General features: G+C 40.5%; 1 protein-coding gene across 10 annotated transcripts in view; it reads right to left on the bottom strand.

Annotated features, from left to right (window-relative positions):
* ppfia2 (PTPRF interacting protein alpha 2) overlaps window positions 1-23,046 on the bottom strand; it is a 183,292-nt gene that overhangs the window by 10,984 nt on the left and 149,262 nt on the right. For all 10 annotated transcript variants that reach the window (XM_063460522.1, XM_063460521.1, XM_063460525.1 and 7 more), the window contains 15 exons: window positions 22,256-22,402; window positions 18,726-18,860; window positions 17,960-18,043; window positions 15,959-16,090; window positions 15,781-15,843; window positions 15,336-15,427; window positions 13,383-13,515; window positions 11,956-12,173; window positions 10,744-10,984; window positions 9,768-9,797; window positions 9,476-9,606; window positions 8,710-8,891; window positions 7,890-7,980; window positions 3,289-3,370; window positions 1,893-2,093 (listed from right to left, as the gene is read on the bottom strand). In XM_063460522.1, the coding sequence (XP_063316592.1) occupies window positions 1,893-2,093; window positions 3,289-3,370; window positions 7,890-7,980; window positions 8,710-8,891; window positions 9,476-9,606; window positions 9,768-9,797; window positions 10,744-10,984; window positions 11,956-12,173; window positions 13,383-13,515; window positions 15,336-15,427; window positions 15,781-15,843; window positions 15,959-16,090; window positions 17,960-18,043; window positions 18,726-18,860; window positions 22,256-22,402 (1,962 nt within the window). The remainder of the gene's footprint in view (window positions 1-1,892; window positions 2,094-3,288; window positions 3,371-7,889; window positions 7,981-8,709; window positions 8,892-9,475; window positions 9,607-9,767; window positions 9,798-10,743; window positions 10,985-11,955; window positions 12,174-13,382; window positions 13,516-15,335; window positions 15,428-15,780; window positions 15,844-15,958; window positions 16,091-17,959; window positions 18,044-18,725; window positions 18,861-22,255; window positions 22,403-23,046) is intronic.

Below are 23,046 nucleotides of genomic sequence, written 5' to 3'. Positions count from 1 at the left end.
TATTTAAACTGGACTGGTTTAATATGTGTGCATATTACTGTAGAAAGTAATTACTCTGGAAAAAAATCAAATGTAATTTAAAAAAAAAACTTAGAAGGAAGTGAAAGTTACTATTGTGTGCTAATAGCATAAAAAATTGTTAAAGAAACTGCGAAAAGTATGAACAGGAGGATGAAGTTGTTAGCTTGGGATACATGGAGAATAAAAAAGTAGTATAAACTAAATGTGAAAAGGAAGGGTGGGTCTGACTGTGAAGCAACACGCTCGTTTACTAATGACTTGCGATCGTTAGCCATTTACCGTGAGGTTTCGCATTATAGGTAATTATCCATTATGAAATGGTATGACCAAGATTTATAGTATAAAATATAAATAAAATCAACAAATTGATCTGTGAAGGGGTTCTTGAGTCCATCTGACAGGTGTTTGAAGGTAAAACATTTAAAAAGGTTGGGATGAAATGGTAAAAGGTAAAGATAAAATCATTGCATGTTTCTGGTTTCAACGAGGCTGGGAAACCGCCTGAGTCTTTACACTCTCTAGAGTTTCTGCTTGACATGCACATCCTGCTGCATTTACAAGGTCAATTAACCCCCTCTGTTAAGTGCAGAGGTTTTAAGTGTGAGGCCTGCCACAGTTGGGGGAGTTTGATTGGACTCGTCTCTGGCTCTGTAATGAAAATTTCATGAGGTGTGGAAGTGGAGCTAAGTGGTGGAAGAGAGGGCGAGGTGAAGGGGTAGCACAGCGGAGAGTACCGGCAAAGTTACTGAACAACAGGAGAGGTGAGAAGAGATTCTGAGCTATAATGCTTGCATGCATACTAGCAGCGTCTAAAAACAACTTTAATGAATGCTCCTGGCTGGGTTTATACAGCCAATGCAACTTCTTACGTCTGCGTGATATATGAGCTGCACTGTAAGTCCAAGTGTACCTTTTGTATAACAGCATATTTGCTCTGCAGTGTGAACAGTTGCAATCATTAAGGAACAGCAGAGTCCTCAGAGTCTGTATGCAATTATCATGACAGGAGGGAGCAATGAAAGCAAGTGTGGTGTGGAATAACTGGCAAGCTAAATTACAGTACCGGTAGGAGCCATGTTTTACAGACTGGGCCATCACCAACTCCCACTGTAATATACGCTTACTTATCATAAAGCAACTATTAAAAATCGCAGACAACCTGGATGTGATGGTAAGGACTGAGCGTGTTACCCATGCGTGAAGATGTGGTGTATGCAAGCAGGGAAGCTATTCATGTCCCAAAAATATTTGCTAGAACTGTTTTGGAGGCAGAAATTATGATTGCAATAACCTTTTTTTTTTCTTGCAGAAGTGTTGCAGTACATGTATGTGCACTATAACCAGTGTGACCTAGTTAGCTATAGCTAGCTATAGCTTCAAGTGCTTTACCTACATCATAATATAACATTTAAAAAAAATCACAATGAAAAACTAAAAATACACATGACCAAACTCACAAAAACTCAATTTAATAGGTGCAAAACAGGCAGAATGTATGTTGAAGGAATGGCTCCACATTTCAGGATTTGAAACCACACAATTAAACCAGGAACCTGTTAGCTTAGCTTAGGATAAAGATGGGAAACAGCCGTATAAAGTCAGGTCTATCCAGCATCTTGAAAAATCACTAATTCCTTTTTTGTTTTTTTGTTTTTTTTGTGCGGGTAGATATGCAGTTTATTATCATTTTCTGATATACCTAGGCTAGCTAGGCTAACTGCTTTCCCATTTCCAAATCCTTGTTCCTTCTTTGTCTGTTTTTTGCCAATTCTGTTGTTACAAATTATGAGAAATGTTCCCTCCTTTAGAGCAACGCTTCCTTCAACAAATATGTGTGGAAATAAAATTCCCACATTTTCCGTGTAACTCACGGTTCTGGAGGTGGGCGGGGCTGAGGGGCTGGTGAGGGAGACCATTTCCTGGATTGCCAAGCGAAGTTTGAGGCGGTGTAGAGGGTTACTGATTCCGATCTCCCGCTGGATTTCGGTGTCAGATAGGGCCGACATGATGGCGCCGCTCTTCACGTTGGCACGACATGCTGCCACGTACCAGGCCGGCATCCCCAACCACAACTTCATCACACAGTGGTGAGGAGACAACAGTGTTAACAGGAAAGACTGAGTACTTATTTGGCAATAAAAATCATGTTAAAAAAACCCCCAAAACAACTTTCAGTCAAATATATTTTAATATCAGCCTTAATCCCATATGGCGCCATCTTTAACTAGAACATTGTGCTGGAGGATTAGGGAGGTCATGAACTGGCTTGTGAATGTACATATGCTAGTAAACATTAGGGGGCAGAAGAGTGTCTGTATTTTGGGTCCTTTAGCTGTACAGGGTGGGCCATTTATATGGATACACCTTAATAACATGGGAATGGTTGGTGATATTAAAGTCCTGTTTGTGGCACATTAGTATATGTGAGGGGGAAAACTCCTCAAGATGGGTGGTGACCATGGTGCCAGGTCCGAGCCTTCCTCGATGAACAGTTTCCTGGAAAGTGGATTGGTCATCGTGGGCCAGTTGAATGGCCCCCAAGGTCTCCCGATCTGACCCCCTTAGACTTTTATCTTTGGGGTCATCTGAAGGCAATTGTCTATGGTGTGAAGATACGAGATGTGCAGCACCTGAAACTACGGATACTGGATGCCTGTGCTGGCATTTCTCCTGCGGTGTTGCTATCAGTGTGTGAAGAGTGAGAGAAGAGGGTTGCATTGACAATCCAACACAGTGGGCAGCACATTGAACACATTTTATAAGTGGTCAGAAACTTGTAAATAACTCATGAAAGAATAAAGTTATGTTGAAACCAAGCACACCATTGTTTTTCTTGTGACATTACCAATAAATTTGATGTGTCACATGGCCCTCTTCCTATTGAAAAAACAAAAGTTGTATCCAAGATGGCCGACTTCTAAATGGCCACCATGGTCACCACCCATCTTGAGGAGTTTGCCCCCTCACATATACTAATGTGCCACAAACAGGACTTTAATATCACCAACCATTCCCATGTTATTACGGTGTATCCATATAAATGGCCCACCCTGTATATTCCAGTGTTTTCTAAATCGTCCCTGAGTCACTACAGTTATGGTCACATATTCTTAAATTTCTATTCTGTGCTACTGTTCGGTAAATATCCATGCAAGTGATTGGAAACTGGGTCATAACTTCATACTCATACTTCAATAAAAGTAAAGCTACATCCATCATACGTGCTTTAATTATTAATATACCTACTAGAGAAAGGTGACCATTTACCTCCAGCCACGCAACAACAGTAGGACCGTCCCACTGGGCAAAAGGTAAACCCTTTCTCCTAGCCTCCTCCAGTAGCTCGTGTCTGAGGGCAGGGACAGAGGAGACCTGGTATGAACACATGAATTTGTACATCCTGAACACACATTTGTTCAGTCTAACAAAACGCCAGACTTTCTTACATCTCACATCCTAAAACCTGCTCACATGCTCTTCACAAACTCCTGCAGTTAACGTTGTGCTGTTGCAGATTGTGTGTGTAGTACACGAAGAGGATTGTACTCATTCACATTTTATCTCTCGGTCCAGCCTGTACTCCTATAGCATTGAAAGGGGCAATAATTCATCATTCACTTCTGTGCTAACGGACAGTGGAACACAGATATGCACAGCTGTATCTGCATTCAGAGAAACACACAGGCCTTGCATTAATACAATTCACTGACTTCACTGAATCCACAGTCCTTTGGGCTAGCTCATCCCTGTCATGCCTGCAATACGGAGGGCTGAAGCTGACATAATTAAAAGAAATCAATAAATGGATAAATAAATGGCTGACATTAAATTCCTCCCAATAAATAATTGAAAAATAATGCTGTTTATTATTATTTCCATTTATTTTGTCTTTTTGTTAAATTATTCACCTTGGTGGTTTAGACTTTTGCCAGTTCTGAGACTGGGAGGAGACACAAATCCCTGAGAGGGTTGTGTCAGGAAGGGCATCTGGCATAAAAATCTGCCAAATAAAATATGAAAAGAAATCCACTGTGGTGAACCCTTGTGAATAATGTTACAGATGAAGAAAAGGTTGATTTATTCGTAAGTTTCTTTATGTATTTACACCTTTGTGTTCTATTTGTGAGCTTGGTGTTGATTAGCCAATACCTGCCAAGTTGACCCTTGACAGTCTCTATAAGCAGAAATGCACAAATAAACGTAAAAAGCAAATACAAGAAAAGAAAAGCTTGGTGAAATAGAGACTAAAAATGCTAAGAATATATAATACAGAAATAGAAAAGACATGATGACCCCTCCATTAAGTTCCACCTTATTGTGCGCTTGAGTTACATCGGCAGCTATGCCGTACGAGGCATTTACCCTGGTAGGATTTCCCAAGGCAAACTGGTCCTGGAGGTGCAAGGCCAGGTCCCCCCCTCAAAAGACTGCTATGAAGAACAAAGCACGCTCCTCGTGGCCTGGTCTTAGGCCTTCGAGACACACGAGGCAGCGCTCCCAAGGACCCATCACCTACGGGACAAGCCATAGGTGTGTGGTGCAGAGTAAATCAAGGTGGTGTAAGCCTTGGCAAACCAATCTCCAGTTCCTTAAACTGGTTCTTGGGATGTTGGAAGCTGAGGTATTTCAGCCATATCCAAGTGGGAGGAAGCCCCCGGGCAGACTCAGGAAATGCTGGAGAGATTTTGTCTCTCAGGTGGTTTGGGAACACCTCTGGAGGAGGTGGATAAAGAGAAGAAGATCTGGTCATCTCTGCTTCAATGGCTACTCCCAGAACCAAGACCCGGGTGAGTGTCAGGAAAAAAAATGGATGGAAAAGATTTGGAATGGAAATTAAAATAAACAGAGTAAATAATGCAAAGGTAAAACAATCTGTCATTATTTTTAATGATTTAATTAATGCCTTATTATCTAAATGTTTTTATTATTTTTAATATTATTTGCATATTTTTGATTTGGGTAGTTATGACTCTATTCTATTTGTAAGCTGATTTAAAATGTTACCTTTAAATTACGTAACAGATGCAGCTACGGAGAGCAAGCTGTCTCTAGTAATTTAAGACTTGCTTGCAATAGTTCAACCTGGAACTCTAAATTTCTCTCTGCATATTTTGATGTACATCTAGATTGTAAAATATGTTCACACTATATTTAGAGGATTGCTGCAACCTTGGCAGAAGTACTGCATCAACAACAATGCCCACACCTGGAAAGCACAGTGCTGCAGTTATCTGCTCAGTGATTCTGGGCACCACACTAAACACAATTATCCATCTCATCGTAGTTTTTTTCTGCAGAGATAGATTTTCGTTTGTTTTGGATGTTTGAATCATGCAGTCGGGTATTTTTAAGTGAAACTTGTCTTCACACTTTCTCAGCTGTGCTCCATGTTTTGTTTTTTTAGCAGGTGTTGAAGTGTAACATCTGAGGTCTAAGTACTATTTTGTTATGCCTCCTTTTGAGGGTAGATTTGAGCACTAGAAACAACCTATTCAGCCCAATGCAATTTGCACCATATCGACAAGGAGAAGCAAATAGATACTCTTTGTCTGTCATGCAAAGAGCTATTTGTATTGTACTGAATCCTCCCACATTCAGCGAGATACAGAACTGATAAACAGCCTAAAAATGCCTGACGAACAGGGGACCGAGGAACACACTCGTACTCACATCCACGCACGAAAAAAACAACAACACAGTTCCTATTCTATTTTGTGAACACATTTCATAACAAAATGAAAAAAAAAAATCTAACTCTGAATCAACCTCCCCTTCCCCGATTGTGTTGTCAAAGAACTTGACAAATGGAAGGAGAGGGCTTTGTAATAAACATGATACATGTAGCACTCTCAGCATTGAAGGCCTCGGTGCGGTGAAAGGGCACTTAAACACACTACACATGGCATACAAAGGCCTACAGGTGACAGAGGAAATGTGTTCATCCAAACACAACCAGATACATTCACTGTCTTATCTATCCAGCACATGGGGAAGATAGCTCATGTTTTATGTTCAGGTCAAGTCTAATGCATGGAGAAATACATCCACTGAACATAGCTGGGGGAAAAGGGAAGTAAGGAGACAGTTATGATAAATCATACAACCAAAAAGAACCTCTGACATTCCCATAACCAGATGTTGCAGCTGGTTATTTCACACAAATAGATAAGAGACACAGATAAGGAGAGGAAAACATTCTGGGTATAAAAATTGGGCCCCAGGTTTAGCGGCGGCACATTCTCTGTCCAGCCATGGATGCAGCTGCCATTGAACTGTAAAAAGGGGGGGAAGAAAAAGTCCTCATGTGGTAAATGAAAAAAAAGAAAAGAAAGAAAGCAATGGCATCATTAACAGCCATGAAGGATAGATAGATAAGAGACGTCAGCTTTGGCACTGGTTCTTTCAGGAGAGGACGGATGAGCAGACACACAGAAGAGATGACACAAAGGGCAAAATGGCTGAGACAATGTCATATCCAGGAGGGCATTTATACATCCTCGCAACTTACCCGCTTTGTTAGAGTCAGAGGATGATGAGAGGGAGAGGAAGGGTAAGAGAGGAGAGAGTCAAAGAAGAGAGAAAGAGGGAGAAAGAGAGCGACGGGGAGACAAAAGTACACACATGTTAATGAGTTTATAGGCAAATTCACCCTACGGCTCTAAACACAAACACTTGCACGCCCACTCACGCACACACAGAGACACATATCTCACAATGGAGGACATTCTTTAACAGGAGCATCTGTAGAGCAGTCCAAAAAAGTCATCTTCTACAATGCAGTCCTGATCACATCTCGTGCAGCAGAAGAAATGAGAAATGCACTGAAACACAGCAAGACCCTCCCCTTCCCTCCCCTCCATGGTCTTACATTCAAATGCTCAGTTACATTCAGATACTTGTTGTTACCTCTTGAAGGAAAATAAAACACACCAACAATGAGATCACAGCAGTACTGATCAACCAAGATGCTGAAATGGAAATAGTGCAGGCAGCTTAATGGCATGCAGTGAGGAGGAGGAGGAGGCACCAAGATGCAAGGTGGTGGCGTGTGGCCTGAATCCCGGACACTGCTATGAAGAAGTCGGTGCAGTGGAAGGAAAACAACACATTTGTCAACATACGAACAACAGTACTCTCTATTGACCAAACTACATGGGAGGCAAAGTTATCCGTCATGACAACTCAATGTGCACTTCGAGCAAATGACATTCATCATTTGGCACTGAGGCATGGCAAATGCGCACACACACACACACGAACATACACGCACATTTATTCTGAAACACTCCAGCTGAGAGAGCCGATGTGTGAAGGGGTTTCCCTTTTGTTTCTTTCCCCCCAAGAAGGCACCTAATGTGTCTGAGTGTAATCTATGGGTGGTGTGTTAGGAAAGCCATCTATAGCTTCCAAAGTGACAAAGAACCTTTGTGCGATTAATTGGCTTTTTAGCCTGGATCAATAGTGTGACTTTGGCTGTGTGTCTGAATACAGTGGGGCTGATCTGTGCTCGTGGATACTGATCGAGCTTCTGCTTTGTATTGATCCTGTTCTCAGCGTGGTTATGGTAGAATATACAGTGAAAGAAAAGAGATTAAAGGCAAACCCAGGAAAAGGAGGGTGTAGCCATTGTCTCTATGCCAAAGTTCAGACTGGTTTATATACTGCAATGTAGCAGTGAGTGGGAATTCTCAGGAAAGTTTGGCACTGAGTTGGATTTTTTCCATAGAAAATGTTTCTTCTCACAGGGTACCTAAATGTCTGTGTTATTATATTAAATGGATACTGCTGGGTGTGCATTAAGGGACTATGACTATACTAACTCCACCTAAAAATGTTCTAGTGAAGTGGCACTTAGGATAAAAGCTTACTTCTTTTTCAATCTGCGGTCCTTCTCAGCCTGAGTGCCCAACTTGCTCACCCCCATGTCCTGGCCCGCCATGTCTGAATCCATCATTGTTGCTGTGGAGAACAAATGGATTTAAGTGAATATAATCAGAAACTGTTATTATGAATAAATAAATGAATAGTGTATTTGTATTTTTAGTTGGCAACCAGTTAAGTCAATTCCTCTACTACAAAGAGACTGACTGCAATGTGAATGTCTGTCTGCATTTATAAATCACACAGCAATTGTTTGCAAACCTTTGCCATTCTGTCTAAGAGTGACTGCAGTCTGCAACTGTTTGCAGAGTTCAAAGGTGGGAGGCAACCTGTCCCCAGTCACCCCCAGTTATGACTGAAAGTAGTCATCCAGGTATCTGAGGGTGTTGCACACTCAATCTCTTGACCACTTGGTCACTGCAACTACTTGTATTCGTTCAATTAATACAAAAAAACCTAAATGCAATTGGGCAACCTCCAATCAGTCCCATTTTCCCACCTTTGTATTTTAATTCTAGTGTAACTGAGCCATAAAACAGAGCCTTTAAAATTGAAACTAGTAGGTGATGACACTGTGGCTATGCCAAGCCGATGCATTTTTAGTGTGTTTATGCTGCTAACATGAAGTTACACATTGACTAGCTGCAGCAGTAGAATTCTAAGTAGTACTGTCCAGTTTGTAAACTCTGAGAGACCTTCTTAGCTGGCAAAAATTGCAGCTAAGAGTGCTTTTTTAAAAAGTTTTTTTTAGACAAAATAGACCAAATTGTAATAGTATTAAGTAGAATATCCCAGCGCTGTACTCGCCTTGTGGATCTACCATGACTTGTCTGTGTGCTAGGTGTGCCAGTCGGCCTTTTTCCTTCTTGCCAAATAATCGTCCGATGGAGGATTTAATGCCCTTCTTCTTTGGCTGCTTGTGGAGGGAGTCCTGGCTGCTGGCTACACTACTTAGGGCACTGGCTTCAGCCTCTAAAGAAGCCACAATCCTGAGGACAGAAACATACAGACAGTATTCATAAAAGGAGTGTTTGCTACATTTTAATTTTATGAGATAATCAAAGGACAAACATTTTGGATTTCCATTATAAGCTTATGTTAAGAAGTATATTTGTCATCTCAAGTACATTTTATTTAATGCCCTGCTGTGTTACTCTAACTCGTTCTGTTATTAACTTTTGAAATGAAAGTTTACTGACTTTTTCTTGTGTTGTATCCCGGGAATATTTGCTGCTTATAGCAAATGTACTTTTTGAGCATTTTATGCAAATTATTGAAGCTTCATCTCATCTGATATCACTGCAACAGTGATACTTTAGCTTTACTTTAGTGATACTTTAGCTGTACTTTTAGCTTTAATCATCCAGATATTGAGAAAGTACTAAAGTACTGTAATATCTTCCGTGTTGAAATATTATTCATAGCAAAAATTGCAGCTGAACTGGCAAGTACTAATTGGGCAGTATACTATCTCATTTTCATCAAAAGCAAGAATAGGATGACAACATCATCTACAAACACACATCATCGAGAACCTTTTTAAGAAATGCCTTCACTTACAGCAGGCACTTACCCTCGTGCATCGTTGTGCGAGGAGGCTGGCAGTGTGTGTGTCATTCGGACAGTGCGTGGTGTCGGAGGGGGGGATGTCTCACACTTAATGGTGGCCTTGTCCTCGCGGCCATCCTCATCCACCGCTGCTATCTGAGGGATGAGGGCAAAGGGGCGGGGCATTACAAGTGACCTCGGACACTAGTAAGTCAACAATTTATTCACGGTGTCACTGCAGCAACCATTACAGCTCTGAGTTAGAGTGAAATGGTATCATATTTAAAATCTGTCAAGCAAACTCTTGGTGTGTGTACCTTTCTCCTGTGTTTCCTTAAATCACTGGGCTGTATGGTGAAGGAAAAACAGAAAAAAAACTGTCAATATCCACGTGTTAAAGCATGAACAAAAACTTGAACTCCTGCATGCTGGTGAAAAATAAAACAATTAGCTCACTTATAGAAATATCATGTACCATTAGAAGCTCATGAGCCATTGCCCAATACCAGACCACCTATTTAGAGATCAGCACTGAGGAATAAAGAAAGATTGGTAAACAAGTCAGTTGAATAATCAATAAAATCAAAGCCTCATTGCTTTGAAATCCCATGGGTAAAGAAGACATTTACACTGATCCCACTAGACACCTGGGTTGAATGATGATAGTCGAGAGAGCTCTCCAATGTGTTTGTTGCGTTACTACCTTCTGGAGCATTTTCAATACAGTTATCTTGCTGTGTGGCTTGCTGTGTGATAAACAGGTCTGTGGTACAGTTTTGATAAGTGAAGTTCTATTATTTTATGTGAACCATATTGAGAAAAGGACCGGCCCACCTACACATTACACCTACATGAGCTGCTCGGCCATGAAAGCCATGCTATGAAGCTCCCACTGCACGCTTTTTGTGCTGATATTAATGCTAGAGGAGGTTTGGAACTCTGTAGTTATTGAGTCAACAGAGCATTGGCAACTTTTACACTCAATGCTTCTCAGCACTTGGCAACTCTGCTCTGTAACTTTAATCTGGCTTCAAGAAAACCAATAGGTGACATAATGGTAGCTACATCTATTTTCTACATAAGGTTTCACATGCAGGGAAACTGTATTTTGTACCAACTGCATTACTATTCCCAGACTTCTAAACAAAGACCACATTTACAGTTTACATGGTGCTCTTGCAGGTAAAAAGATGGCAATTTATTGATGCAACATACATTATGTAAACAGAGGTCTGTAGTAGGGTCTGTAGACGGTATGATAGAAGATGTCTCGCACATTGTGATGTAACATACCAGTGTCATGACCCCCATGCGCTCCATGTCCCGGGCAGGGCTTCGAGGATCAAGCTTAGGTGTGGAGTGTCCGCTGGGTGGGGAAGAGGAGGCAAGCGAGGAGGCAGTTGCTGAGGCAGTGATGGAGGCTCCGTGGTGGTGCATTCGAGCCAGGTTTAGACCCTCGAGGCTAACGCTGGCCACTCGGTTCTCAATCTCCTCTGCCCGCAGCTCTGTTGACTCCTTCTCTTCCTGGATTAGCCTGGTATCAGGAAAATGCTGTGAATATTTTTCTATGTAAAACTTAAAAAAAAAAAAGAATCAAGCTGTGCATTTTTTAGATAACTTAAAAAGCAAAAAATATAGAAGCTATACTGCTACAAAAATAGCCTCAGCTTTCAAGTTCTTTAAAGGTAGATTTACAACGCTCAGTCCTTTAAGTCCCTGCAGTATCAGGTAAAGTAATTAAAGGACAAACTAAAGAGTTAAAAGGCTAAAAGTCGGGTAATTAACCACACTCTGTATCTAACTTTGTAATTAGCTGAAAGCTCAACACTTTAGATTCATGATCACTTTACACAATAAGACCGCATTAAATCTTTCTAAAAGAAATGTAGCGCTGTGTCTTTTGATGTAGATGTAAATTAGCAAAGACCACAAGGCACATTAACAGCCCTTGAAATAAAGAACTAAGTAAAGTTGTGCCTGGGGGTCATGAATACTTATTGGCACAAGATAATTACAGCATTATCAAGCAAGAGGCACCTCACATTTCCCAAAACACTGAGTGCATACAAGAATAGTGTTTGGGTCACATACGGGAAGAGTAATCTACAGACACCTTTAGTGGTTTACCTGTGAGCTCGGCAGACACACATTTTGTCTAGAGAGTGAATTACTATCCGGCTCAGTTTCTTCTTGTATCTCTGGGGCACTTTTTATCTTGCTTCTGTGGTTACTAGCTTGAACACAAGGCAACCAAAATCAATGTGGGTGTGTTAATTTTTAATTCTAAAAGCAGAGTTTTGGGGTGAAATATTGCTTTAGCAACCAAGGGCAAACAAGGTGGAGTTATGGAAGCAGAATATCGCTCCAAACTTTAAAGTCTTTCCAGAACATGATCTTAAAAACAGTCGGTCTCCAGTAAAGTGGATTTAGAACGAGGAGGCAGATCAATACGTCTGGAAATCTGGCCTTCAGTATTAAATTTATACAACGGCGTGTGTCAGCTACCGGATCTCCTTGTTGATTGCGTCCAGTTGCTCCTGAAGCATCATGGCCAGAGTTTGTGCATCGGAGTGACCACTGGGAGACAGCAGGTCCATGGAGCTGAACAACGTCTCCCTATCGTCGTCGTCAATGTCAGACATTTCCGTGTCGCTCTCAAAGTGGTGGCCTCCCAGGACCCCCAACTGCTGTGAGCGCCATTCAGGCTCCCCCAGTGACTTTGCCTGCATACAGAGACAGAGTGAAACTGTGACTACAAAACAATATCTTATTAGTTATGAACTAATATTTTGAGATCATTACTGGAAACTGAAAACATAGTCATGTAATACGATTTTATGAGAAGCACTTATGCTTTTTTCCCCTGATTATGTCTTATTACTAACTCTAATAAGACTTAATGACTTCTCTAAGCAGTAGTAGTGGCGACACACCAAAAGATGGAAATGGTTTTTGTTTCATTTAAAAGCAGTATCCTATATATTTATAATGTGTGCTGCACTCATACTTGAATTGCCATAACCTGTATTTAGAATCCAAACACTTTAAACCTCCAAAATAAGAGCCTACAGAAAATGTTCGCATTAAGCCTGTCAATAATGTTATATTAAAGGTTCAAGGCCTAATTCAGACCCAGTACATTGTTGCCATGTCTTTGTCTCTGGTCATCATATTTGGTAAATGTAGTGTGTGCGCATCACTAACAGTAAACCCTTCATTCCAATCAAGGTATGCCGGAAAGTATCTCTGAATGCACAACACATAGAGCCTAGAAGCAGATGGGCTACAGCAGCAGAAGACCACACAGAGTCCCACTCCTGTCAAGAACAAGAAAGCGAGGCTACACTTTACCTGAGCTCATTAATATTGGACAACAGAAGATATGAAAAATCTCTAGTCTGATGAGTCTTGATTTCTGCTGCTACTTTTAGGATGGCAGGGTCAGAATTTATTACAAACAACATCAGAACATGGATTCATCCCGCCTTGTGTGAACAGTTCAGGCTGCTGCTATCAGTGTAATTGTATGGGGAATAGGCTTCATGTCACAAAGCTCAATCAGGTCAAACTGGTTTCTCAAACTTAACAATGAATTTACAGCAATCAGAAAGTCTCTACAGCCACCAAATCTGAAGCAGCTGTATGAAGCTCTGAGGAGTCCTTCTAGCAACTTGTTTAATCTATGTGATACAGAATAAAGGCAACCCAACCCAGTACTAGGAAGGTGTAATGAAGTTTCCAGTGAGTGTATATTGAAATATTTTAGTCCCTGTTGGATTTGCCAAACTGGAACTTCTCCAGTATCTAAATTTAACTCAAAGCTGACACCGTTCATTGACAGACCACTAAAGAAGCTCTTAGATGTTTTTAAAATAGAAACATTTAAATATAAGTAAAATTGAAAGGCAGACAAACCAGATGTTATTCCTCACCTTGGTTTCTCGCAGACCTATTCGACCTCTCCTTTGTCGATGGATGACCTTTGCTGAGCGGTAGTGGTCTGACTGGGTTTCAGCCAGAGATCCCAAAGAGAATCGAAGCTCAGCTGATGTGTCCAGATGGGATCTGGGAAACAACTTTTATGAGTATTATTGAAGCTAAACGCAAAATGCTTGGTTACAGATTTTGTGTTTTTCATATGACAGATGAATAATATCTGAACCTGTTAAAGCAAATCCTTCAAACACAATCGTTAGCAGTGATTTTGTTTGGGTCGTAAAGCAGATTGCCAGTAGATAAGACACAGCTAGAAAACTTGCAGTACCGATTAGTTACGCAGGCAGGAAACCAGTCAGATGTTATATTTTGATACTTCAAGCGTACCTATTAGTCACAGTGAGGAGGTGCAAAGTGTACTTCTTGAAGGATAAGAGCTTGTTATGCATGCTTCTATGGCTGCAAATTGTTTGTCTTTGGAAGAGATTAAGGCTGCCACTGTCAACACGTCAGCTTTGTAAGATTAGAACTTCAAGCAGCATGAAATGGAAACCAGAAAACATCCAAAAATAGATGCCAAAAGTTCCATTATACCAGTGTTTCTAACAATAGTGTAACAGAGCAAGTAGTTTTCACAGAAGGATAAAATAACAGGAAAGCTCCTGGAGACTGAGTATCTATTTGCCTCTCTTTGCTTCCTGTTCCATAAACACACACATTAGACTAAATCTGAATCTCTCGTGGCCTTTTATTGCATGTCTAGTGTAACACATCTCCTTTATGTTGCAGATGTTTTCACAGCATCCACGTTTTTCTTGAGTCATTTGCTTACCTTATAATACGTTGTGTATCCAACACTAATGTTTGGACACAGAACCAACTAATCAAGGATCACCGTGCTCCCACTGAACAAGCCAAAGATTTTTTCTTTGGCTCATTTCTGAGAAGCACTTGACTGGCAAGCCTTCTCAGCAATAGAGACAAACATTCCTTGTCTTTATTCTCCTAGTAAAGTCTATAGAACATATAGTAAAACTACATTTATTTTAAAGTTCATGAATCAAATAGTTGAATCACACATAATGTATGACAGACTTCTTGTGGTGGTAAATGGACAGATTCTAAACCCAAAATAGCTCACCGTTTGCTTATCTAAATATTGCAGGCTTGTCTATTTTTGGATAACTATACATTTTGATAAGGAAAATATATTTAGACATACATAGTGATTAGGGATTGGCATGAATAGTTGACTGGACACTTAAATGTTGATGTTTTTGCCAGTGGAGGCAAATGTCACTGGCCACAAATGAGGGCTGCAGCCCCGACATGCAACTGAACACAAGTGATACACAATTCAAAGACATTTAAAATATTATTTGATTAACAAGGAATGTGATTAATGGTTTTATATAGCTCCTAAAATACATATAAAATATGTTTCTGGCCAGTTTTTAACTTTGTCCATCTAAAGTTAGTTTTAAAGCTTAGCTTTTTATTCCGATTTAAATTTAACAGCAAGTTTATTCTAATTGAATTGATTAAAATGTGTTGTCTGACTTTTGCAATCCCACAAATTAATTTATTTAGTGATATAAATTAATCATTCTCAAATAAAAACAAGAAAAATGTTATTTATTAAGGGAAATAAAATCTATTCAACAGTGATTAAAACCAAAGATGATTTTATTTGGCTCCTGGAACGTGTCAAAGATTGCTGTTAAAGCAACTGTAGGCTTTTACTGTGAAAGACAAGAAAAGGAGGAAGCCTATTTCTCCCCCTGTCCAATATGGTGGTCCAAAAGCAGCAACTGATGCAGTATATGCATGTGGAGGTACGCTACAAACTGCGTCTTACATCCGGATACACACACACACACACACACACACACACACACACACACACACACACACACACACACACACACACACACAGAAAACCGACCTACCGTGACAGCGTGGGTTCTGTGAGGGAGCCTGCCCTCAATCTGAATTGGTCGAGCTCCGATCTCAGTTTCTCAATATCGTCTGCCAGCTGCGACTGGACAAAACAATTTCTCTACATCATTGTCTGTGATATTACATGTCCAAAAAATGATTATCCTACCCCTTTATACCACTAGTTATACTAGTGGCATGGCTGCAGCATGTGGAGCTGATTACATTTACAGGTCTGAGTAAGTGACAGTTGTAATTTCTACTGTTTTCAGTAGCCACCTCATTATTCTACCCCTTGCCGGAGCTTTTCAATATTGAAGGTTTATAAAAAATTAAACAGTGCCAATAACCAAACTCATTATTGCTGTACTCAAAAGTCAATTATTACGCTAAGCTCATGTAAAATGTAGACATTTTGAAACAGGAGGTAATCATTTCTCGATCTCTACAACCTACTTTTTCTTGGATTGACTCCTCGTACTGTTTTCTGTAAGTTTCCGAGTCTTGGATTAGCATATTCTGCAAAGAAAAGGGGGGAAAAAGGGAAGAAGTGAGAAAAATACATCTTTTAATGACCTTCACTTGATGCAATTGATATTGACAGGTTTCCATTGACATGTCAGTCGTTTTTAACCTTCTCTTCGAGAGCTGCCATTCTCTCCTTCAGGTGGAGCTGAAGTCGCTCGTTGGACTCAGTGAGGAGTCTGTCCACTGTGTCTGAGAGTCTCTTATTGTGCTCTTCATTCATCTTTTCTCTCTGTCGAGCCTGAAGGAGAAAAATACAGATAAACCAACACAAAACAAGCCCATTTGTATGAGAATAAGACATCAGTCTAAATTGTTTCTGATGTCATGAAAGCCTCTCAGCAGGAACTAGAATAACTAATTGCATGGCCTTTACAGCTATTCTATTTTTAGTTTAAAATCAGAACTTTATATGAGGACAACACTTCAACAAATCAGTGTAGTGTATCATAAATTATGTGATTATGTAAATGAACCCCAAGCACCACATTTCAGTAAAGATTACCTCAAATAAATTACTATGCTTCTAGTGTGGCTGCACTTTAGATCTCTCTCTGAGGTCTGATTCTGACCACTTCTGCACTGGATCCCCGCTTCTGTGTCTGAACAGCCACATAATTTTCTTTATTTTAGAGAAAAAATAATCACAGGGAGTGAAATCTGGTGAGTGGGGCTGGTGGCGACTAAAGATTGTGTTGGCTTGTTTCTGCGCACAATAGAACAAGGTCACACATGTTCTCTGTTAAATGCCTCAGGATGCTACAGCAGAACTCTGCATTGACAGCCTCGAGGACAAATCCAGAATGCACAAACCCGTGAATGTCGACAAAAAGGACGAGTATACTCCTTGTTAGCCTCCTGACCTTATGCATTAGCTTCAGGCTTGGCCACTGAGCAACAGTTCCACCAAAAACTGCTGTTTGGTCCCTGGGTTATTGCTGGAGACCTCATCAGGGAGTACTACTGTATCCGGATGAAAGTTGGGTTAGTTTGACACATGAGTGGAGTGCCGCGATCAGTACGGGAATTCCAAGTGACAATCTAAAATTAACAGCAGTACTGGAAGCAATGCAATAGTGCATGAGAAGAGGACACTGAGTGGGAGATTGGTCAAATTGAAATCTGATTAAGCCTCCTCATTTTTATATTTATTTTTTACATGCTGAATAATACACAGCTATTTCTCCCATATTGGCTTTTCTTGACTCCCTGTTAAATAAAAAATTGAATAGAAAATCCTTCTCCTCACATACAAGGTCTTGAATAATCAGGCCCCATGTTATCTTAAAGACCTCATAGTACCTTATGAACCCAGCAGAGCACTTTGTTCTCAAACTGCTGGTTCGTAGGATATTTAAAAGTAGAATGGGAGGTAGAGCCTTCAGCTTTCAGGCCCTCTTCTGTGGAATTAGCTTCCAATTTGAATTCGGGAGACAGATACCCTCTCCACTTCTAAGATTAGGCTTAAAACTTTCATTTTTGATAAAGAACATCATTAGGGCTGCATCAGGTGATCCTCCCTGCAAAAGGCCTAAGCTACTGGGGGATTCCTATGATGCATTGGGAGTGTTTCTTTTTCACTCACTATATATTTATACACCACTGCATTTAATCATTAGCTATTATCAATTTCTGGCTCCCATCCACAGTGTATCTTTTATCCTTTCTCCCTCCCATCACCACCGGCTAGTCGTGGCAGACGGCTGCCCCTCCTGGCTCTGCCGGAGGTTTCTTCCTATTAAAAAGTTTTTCCTTCCCACTGTTGCCAAGTGCTTTCTCAAAGGGGTCATTTGACTGTTGGGGTTTTCTCTGTACTATATGACTGCTGTTGAAAAGATTGCCCACTATTGCATTTTTCAAATAAGGAAAACAACAACAAAAAAACTTTGAAAATGACTCATGAGGTTAAACATCTTCATACAGACAGTATTCTCGCTTGAATTTGCTATCATACACTAAAGTGTATGATAGCAAATTCATACACTTTAGTGTAAATCAGACAGTGTGCCATCAGTGTGCCATCAGTTGCAGTCGCTTCAAGCTGTCTTGCTCATGCAGAAGTGGCTGCCTGGTTAACGCTGCTTGGCACAACGCCTCCGCAGTGACTCACCCTCAGCAGCTCCTGGTTCTTCTCCTCCAGCTGGCATTCCAAGTGCCTCATTCGCTCCTCAATGCTCCCGTGACGCTCTTCCGCCTACAGTTGGATCACAGCACAGACAGGACAAAAAAAAAAGAAAAAAAAAAGAGAGGCCACGATGATCTGTGTGCTTGACAGCCTAAGGGCCAACAAAGAAAAATGGTGGCGACAACACAAGCCAAAGCTTCTATCCCAAACTCAAAGATGGATATCTATGTTTTAAAGCGTAACTGGAAAGACAGCTGATTGAAACAAACAGTGACAAGGAGAAAGATGGAGAACAAGGCCACCAAAGGACAGAATGAAAGAGGAAGAGAGCTGCTCCAGCACTGCCAAGTATGAGCTCCAGCCAGAAGTGCCATGCAGCTGTCCCATGGTGGTAGAACAGCCAGAGCAGAATCCCAGTAAACACGCCCGCCACAAAACACTAATAAGATAAATGAATGATATCTGTTCTCTATTGGAGTTGGCAATAGCTGTGATGCCCTGTGGAACTACCTTCCTAAGAATGGAGTTCATGTCTTGGAGTTTAGCTTCCATTACAAAGTGATAATCATCAGGAGAGGAAGAGGAGCTGGAGTCAGACTATGTGGCCGAGGAAGAGGAGAGGAACATGTTGAAACGTCATGACACCACGTGCACACTTACACAAATGTACAGAAAAAAAACGAGGGCATCTGTGGGAATACGTCAACAGTATGTGTGTTAATGTACAATATGTACAAATGTGTGCGCTTACCTTGGTGAGAGCTGCTATCCTCTGGGCTAGTTCGGCCTCTACCTCCGGGAGTGTCTCAGCCTTCCTCATGGTCTGCTGGAGTTTCTGTTCTGCAAGCTCCAACCTCTCCTGTAGTTGTCTGTTCTTCTCCTCCATCTGCACTCAAACACCACAGACACCAAAGACATTAGCTGATAGTTGAACAATGAGACTTATGAGATTTTGTATCTGACTTCCTGCAGATTTTGTGGAGAGATTGCAGCCAAAAGTAAACAAAAAATATAAATGTGCACGTTGTGAGGAAAAGCGTCACATTAGCCGACAGTCAAAGTTAATGGACTGAACTGGTTGTTATATAGCGCTTATCTATTCTACTTGAGCGCTCTATACAACATGTTTCATTCACATAAGCACTGCATCGGCATGTAAGTGCATTCTATTTAACATTCACATACATTCAAATTCCAATGGATGCATTTGTGAGCAACCTGGAGTTCTGTATCCTGCACACAGATACTTTGGATGCGCATTGGACCAGCCAGGGATTAAACCACCAACCTCCTGATGACCTGCTCTACCTCCTGAGACACAACCACTGAAATAAATTTAAACACTCTAAACCAACTAAGGATCTGCACTTAGCTTAAATCTGGGTTTTAACTTATTGCCTTGAAGCCAATAAATTTGCAGAAATGCTTAATGCTGAAAGAAAGAATGATAAATGATTACACAGGAGATTTATTCAATAAATTACCTTCCAATGCTTTGACCATACATCATCCTGAAAAGAAATCCAGAATAGTGTTTTGCTTGCAATAACAACAAACCCTAGCAATGACAAATTAAAGTATGAGCAGATTATAAGAATACTACACTATTTGAATGAAAGAGTTTTCAGTGTGTTCCAATGCTGTCCTTGTTAATAGAGTATAACGAAAATGAACTCTATAAATGTGATTCTCTTCCTATTCAGTGTCAGCAGAGCATAATTGCCTGTTAGAAAATAGAATCACAAATGTTTGTCTTCCAGAGGGGGACTCTGGCAGTGTGCCTCATCTCTTCTTTAGAATAGCAGAGTCAGAGTCTGCACTGCCAAGAGTGACACTGGCAACTTATAGACAGCTGATGCAGATCCTGATTAGGCATTCAGCTGGTACTTGCTATCATTAAGATGGAACTCAAACCTAGTATCAAATGAAACTGGAAACAAGTGACTTGCTTCCCCATTGGACAGTAAGAATTTTCTCCCTCACTAGCTTGGGATCAGTTTTAAGACTTTTTTTTAAGGACTGGCTTGGCAGCCTTTGCCATTGGCGACAGATGCTCTAGTCCCCGAAGCTCCGGGCCTGGCAGCTCAGCGTGCAATAATTAGACTATAGCAAGCCAAGTATACTTTGTGTTGTGTGTCAGTGATATTTTCTGCCTCAACCCATATCGCCATCCCACGTGCTTGAGATGACACAGGGGAAACATGACAGTTTGTTTTTGTTTATTATATCCTCCCTAGGTATCCTACTACCCATCCTTTTTGCCATTTTGCTTGCCATTTCTTCTCACCCCTTCATGTCTCTATACCAAGTTATCTTCAGACATCAGCAGCCAGAGCCTAGTACAACAGCAAGTGAAACTTTGTGCATATATTTACCAAAAACGTCTGTTTATGTATGGTAGCAGGAGTTCATTTAAAAAAAACCTTTAGGGTTCAAGCATACCCCTTGCATACCCCCTTTCCCTTGTAAACGTCATGGCTGTAAATACATAAGTGGTTTCTTCTTAAGTTGTGGCTTCATACACATTTCCTGAGTGAAAAATGACTGGCTAGCAAAGGTTAACAACCCCCACCCTAAGTAATCATCTGGCAGGATGAAATTAGCTTACCATTTACTTTTAGCGATTACGTTCTGTTAACTATATACTGATTATGATTAGCAAACACTCTTACTAGTTTAGTGCCAAGTATTGAGTTTCTATTTCAGCCATTCAAACAGTTTATATCTTTAGTTAAGACTACTTTTTAAAATCTGTTTTTTTGCTAGCTTTTTTAACTGTTTATCCAGTACGTTTAGCTAACAAATTCAACAGTTAAAGTTTTAGCTAATAATTTCCACCTGATTTCAGAATTTTAGCTAACTGTTTCAATTATTTTGATCTTTTGTCATGATTTTATATCACAATTTCATGTACTTACACTGTGAGCTAACCATTTCAATGTTTTATACGTTTAGCAAACAGTTTTAACATATTTCATACTATTAGCTTTTCTAATAAACCACTGTGCCATTTTTTGCTTTCATCTAAATATATTTTCTTATTTCTTTGTTTTGACTGTCCCTTTCTATTGCTCTTTTACTTCTAGTCAACAGTTAAATTTTCTTCTCAAATTTGTTCAGGTTTTAGATTTTAAGTTGTGTTTGTTTCAGGTTAGGCTCAGTCACACAGGCCCAGAGATCAGTTAGTGACTAAATGGCAACCACCAGTTGCAAATGAAAAATGTGGTGGATGTGGTTGCCAGGCGCTTTGAAATTAATGGCTAAAGCCCACACAGGACGAGAGACTGGTCAGGCAGACGCTGGCAACTTTCAGCTGCTATGAAAAAATGTGTATTCTCCAATCTGTTGAATTGTTTCTGGTAGTTGCTAGCATGAAATTGCAACCAAAGCAATCACACGGGGCAACGTCCTCTTTGTGACCACATTTCCTTGGCGACAACCAGCAACCACTTATATCTGGTTGCGGAAAATATATTTTTCCCTCATGACCAGTGATTACCAGATGATGTCTCACCTCTAAGGTACCCCCAGATTAACTGGTCTAGGGGATTTCACAATTGATTTAAATAGTCACTGTAGTTGTGATGTACACGTCCAAAGTGAACATAAGAAAAGGAAGAAAATTGTTGAGAATTATAACTAAAATATAAATTAGTCTCTAAATAACTTTCCACACAGTAAATCCAAACTGATGGTGTCACTCTAATTACTTCTACTCATATCAGAAATTCTTTCTATTCTTCCAGAGCTCAGACAGTGCTCAAGCCTTTACTCATAAAAATGCCACTAGATCTTCTATGGCCATGCAATTTATCTAATTGGCTGCAATGAATCACAGAGAATAATTGAAAGGAGAGTAAATCTGTACAATCGCTTGATCATATTCTACAGCATTATGTCAATTATGAGGAAATCACGTGTGAGCCATGTGCATCTGCTCAAAGTAAACATTTATGAAATTTCTTCCCCAGTTGTAATTTCCTCTGGCATTATCTGTCACAATGTGAAGAGGTTTTCTCAATGCCAGACCTCTGTGGAACTGCTCAAAGGACTATGTTAACTGACAGGAACCATCTTACACATTTTTCCTGGCTGATTCTTTTCTGAATCCAGTTAGAAAAATACGACTGATGATACAGTAATGAATCTTGCACTGCAGCTGCCATCTGGACCCATGACCCAAAAAAACCCGCACATTTTTTTGGAAGAAAATAGTAATCCCAGAGAGCTGATTAATGTGATTACATGGCTCACACTAACCCTGGAGTGGACTTTACAGACCTGTCTGAGGAATGCCTCCTTATTAGCCAACTCGTTCTCCAGTTTGTCATTGATGTCATGCACAGAGGTGGCTTCTCTTTGGGCACTCAGGTAACGTTTCTCCAGCGTGACAATCCGTTCCTCCATGTCTTCTTTCTGACACATGGCCTGTATATAGACACACAAAAAAAGTGTTAATATAACATCAACTTTGGGTGTTATATTTTCTCCTGCTGCTTTGCACACATGGAATTTGTACACTAGTTTAATATCAGCACCAGATGAAAACTTCATAGGGCGTCTGGACCCTCCTTAAGTGATAGGGTGCTTGGGCATTCAGCACCTAGAGCCACTAAGCTTCCACATTGAAACACAGAAAGGAGACAGCTGAGGTGGTTCAGGGATGACTAGGATGTCTCCTGGGCACCTTCTAAATAAGGTTTTTAGACATGTCCTACCAGGAGGAAGCCTCAGACTAGACCCAGTATACGGTGAAGAAATGTCATCAGTTTTTCCTGGAAGAAGTAAAGGAGTCTGGGTGTCTCTACTTAGGCCAGGATAAGCAGCAGACAGTGAATGGATGGATATTGCAGATATACAGATATTGCAGGGTTTTTACTTTACAATATAAAGAACCTTGAGCTCACCATTACTGTTAATTGGCACTGAGTAAGTAAAACTGAAGTGAACTGAATTGAATTAGAGATTCTTCAACCACTTCCTGGAATGCACACAGAAAGCAGACTGCAAGTCTGCAAAATCAAACTTTTATCCCTAGAATGTGCACAAAAGTTAATAATAAATAAAGCCTC

Source organism: Pelmatolapia mariae, linkage group LG17 (genome assembly GCF_036321145.2).
Source record: "Pelmatolapia mariae isolate MD_Pm_ZW linkage group LG17, Pm_UMD_F_2, whole genome shotgun sequence".
NCBI classification, from domain to species: Eukaryota; Metazoa; Chordata; class Actinopteri; order Cichliformes; family Cichlidae; genus Pelmatolapia; species Pelmatolapia mariae.
The sequence above is the reverse complement of the archived record's forward strand: the minus strand, read 5'-3'. Positions and strand labels throughout refer to the sequence as shown.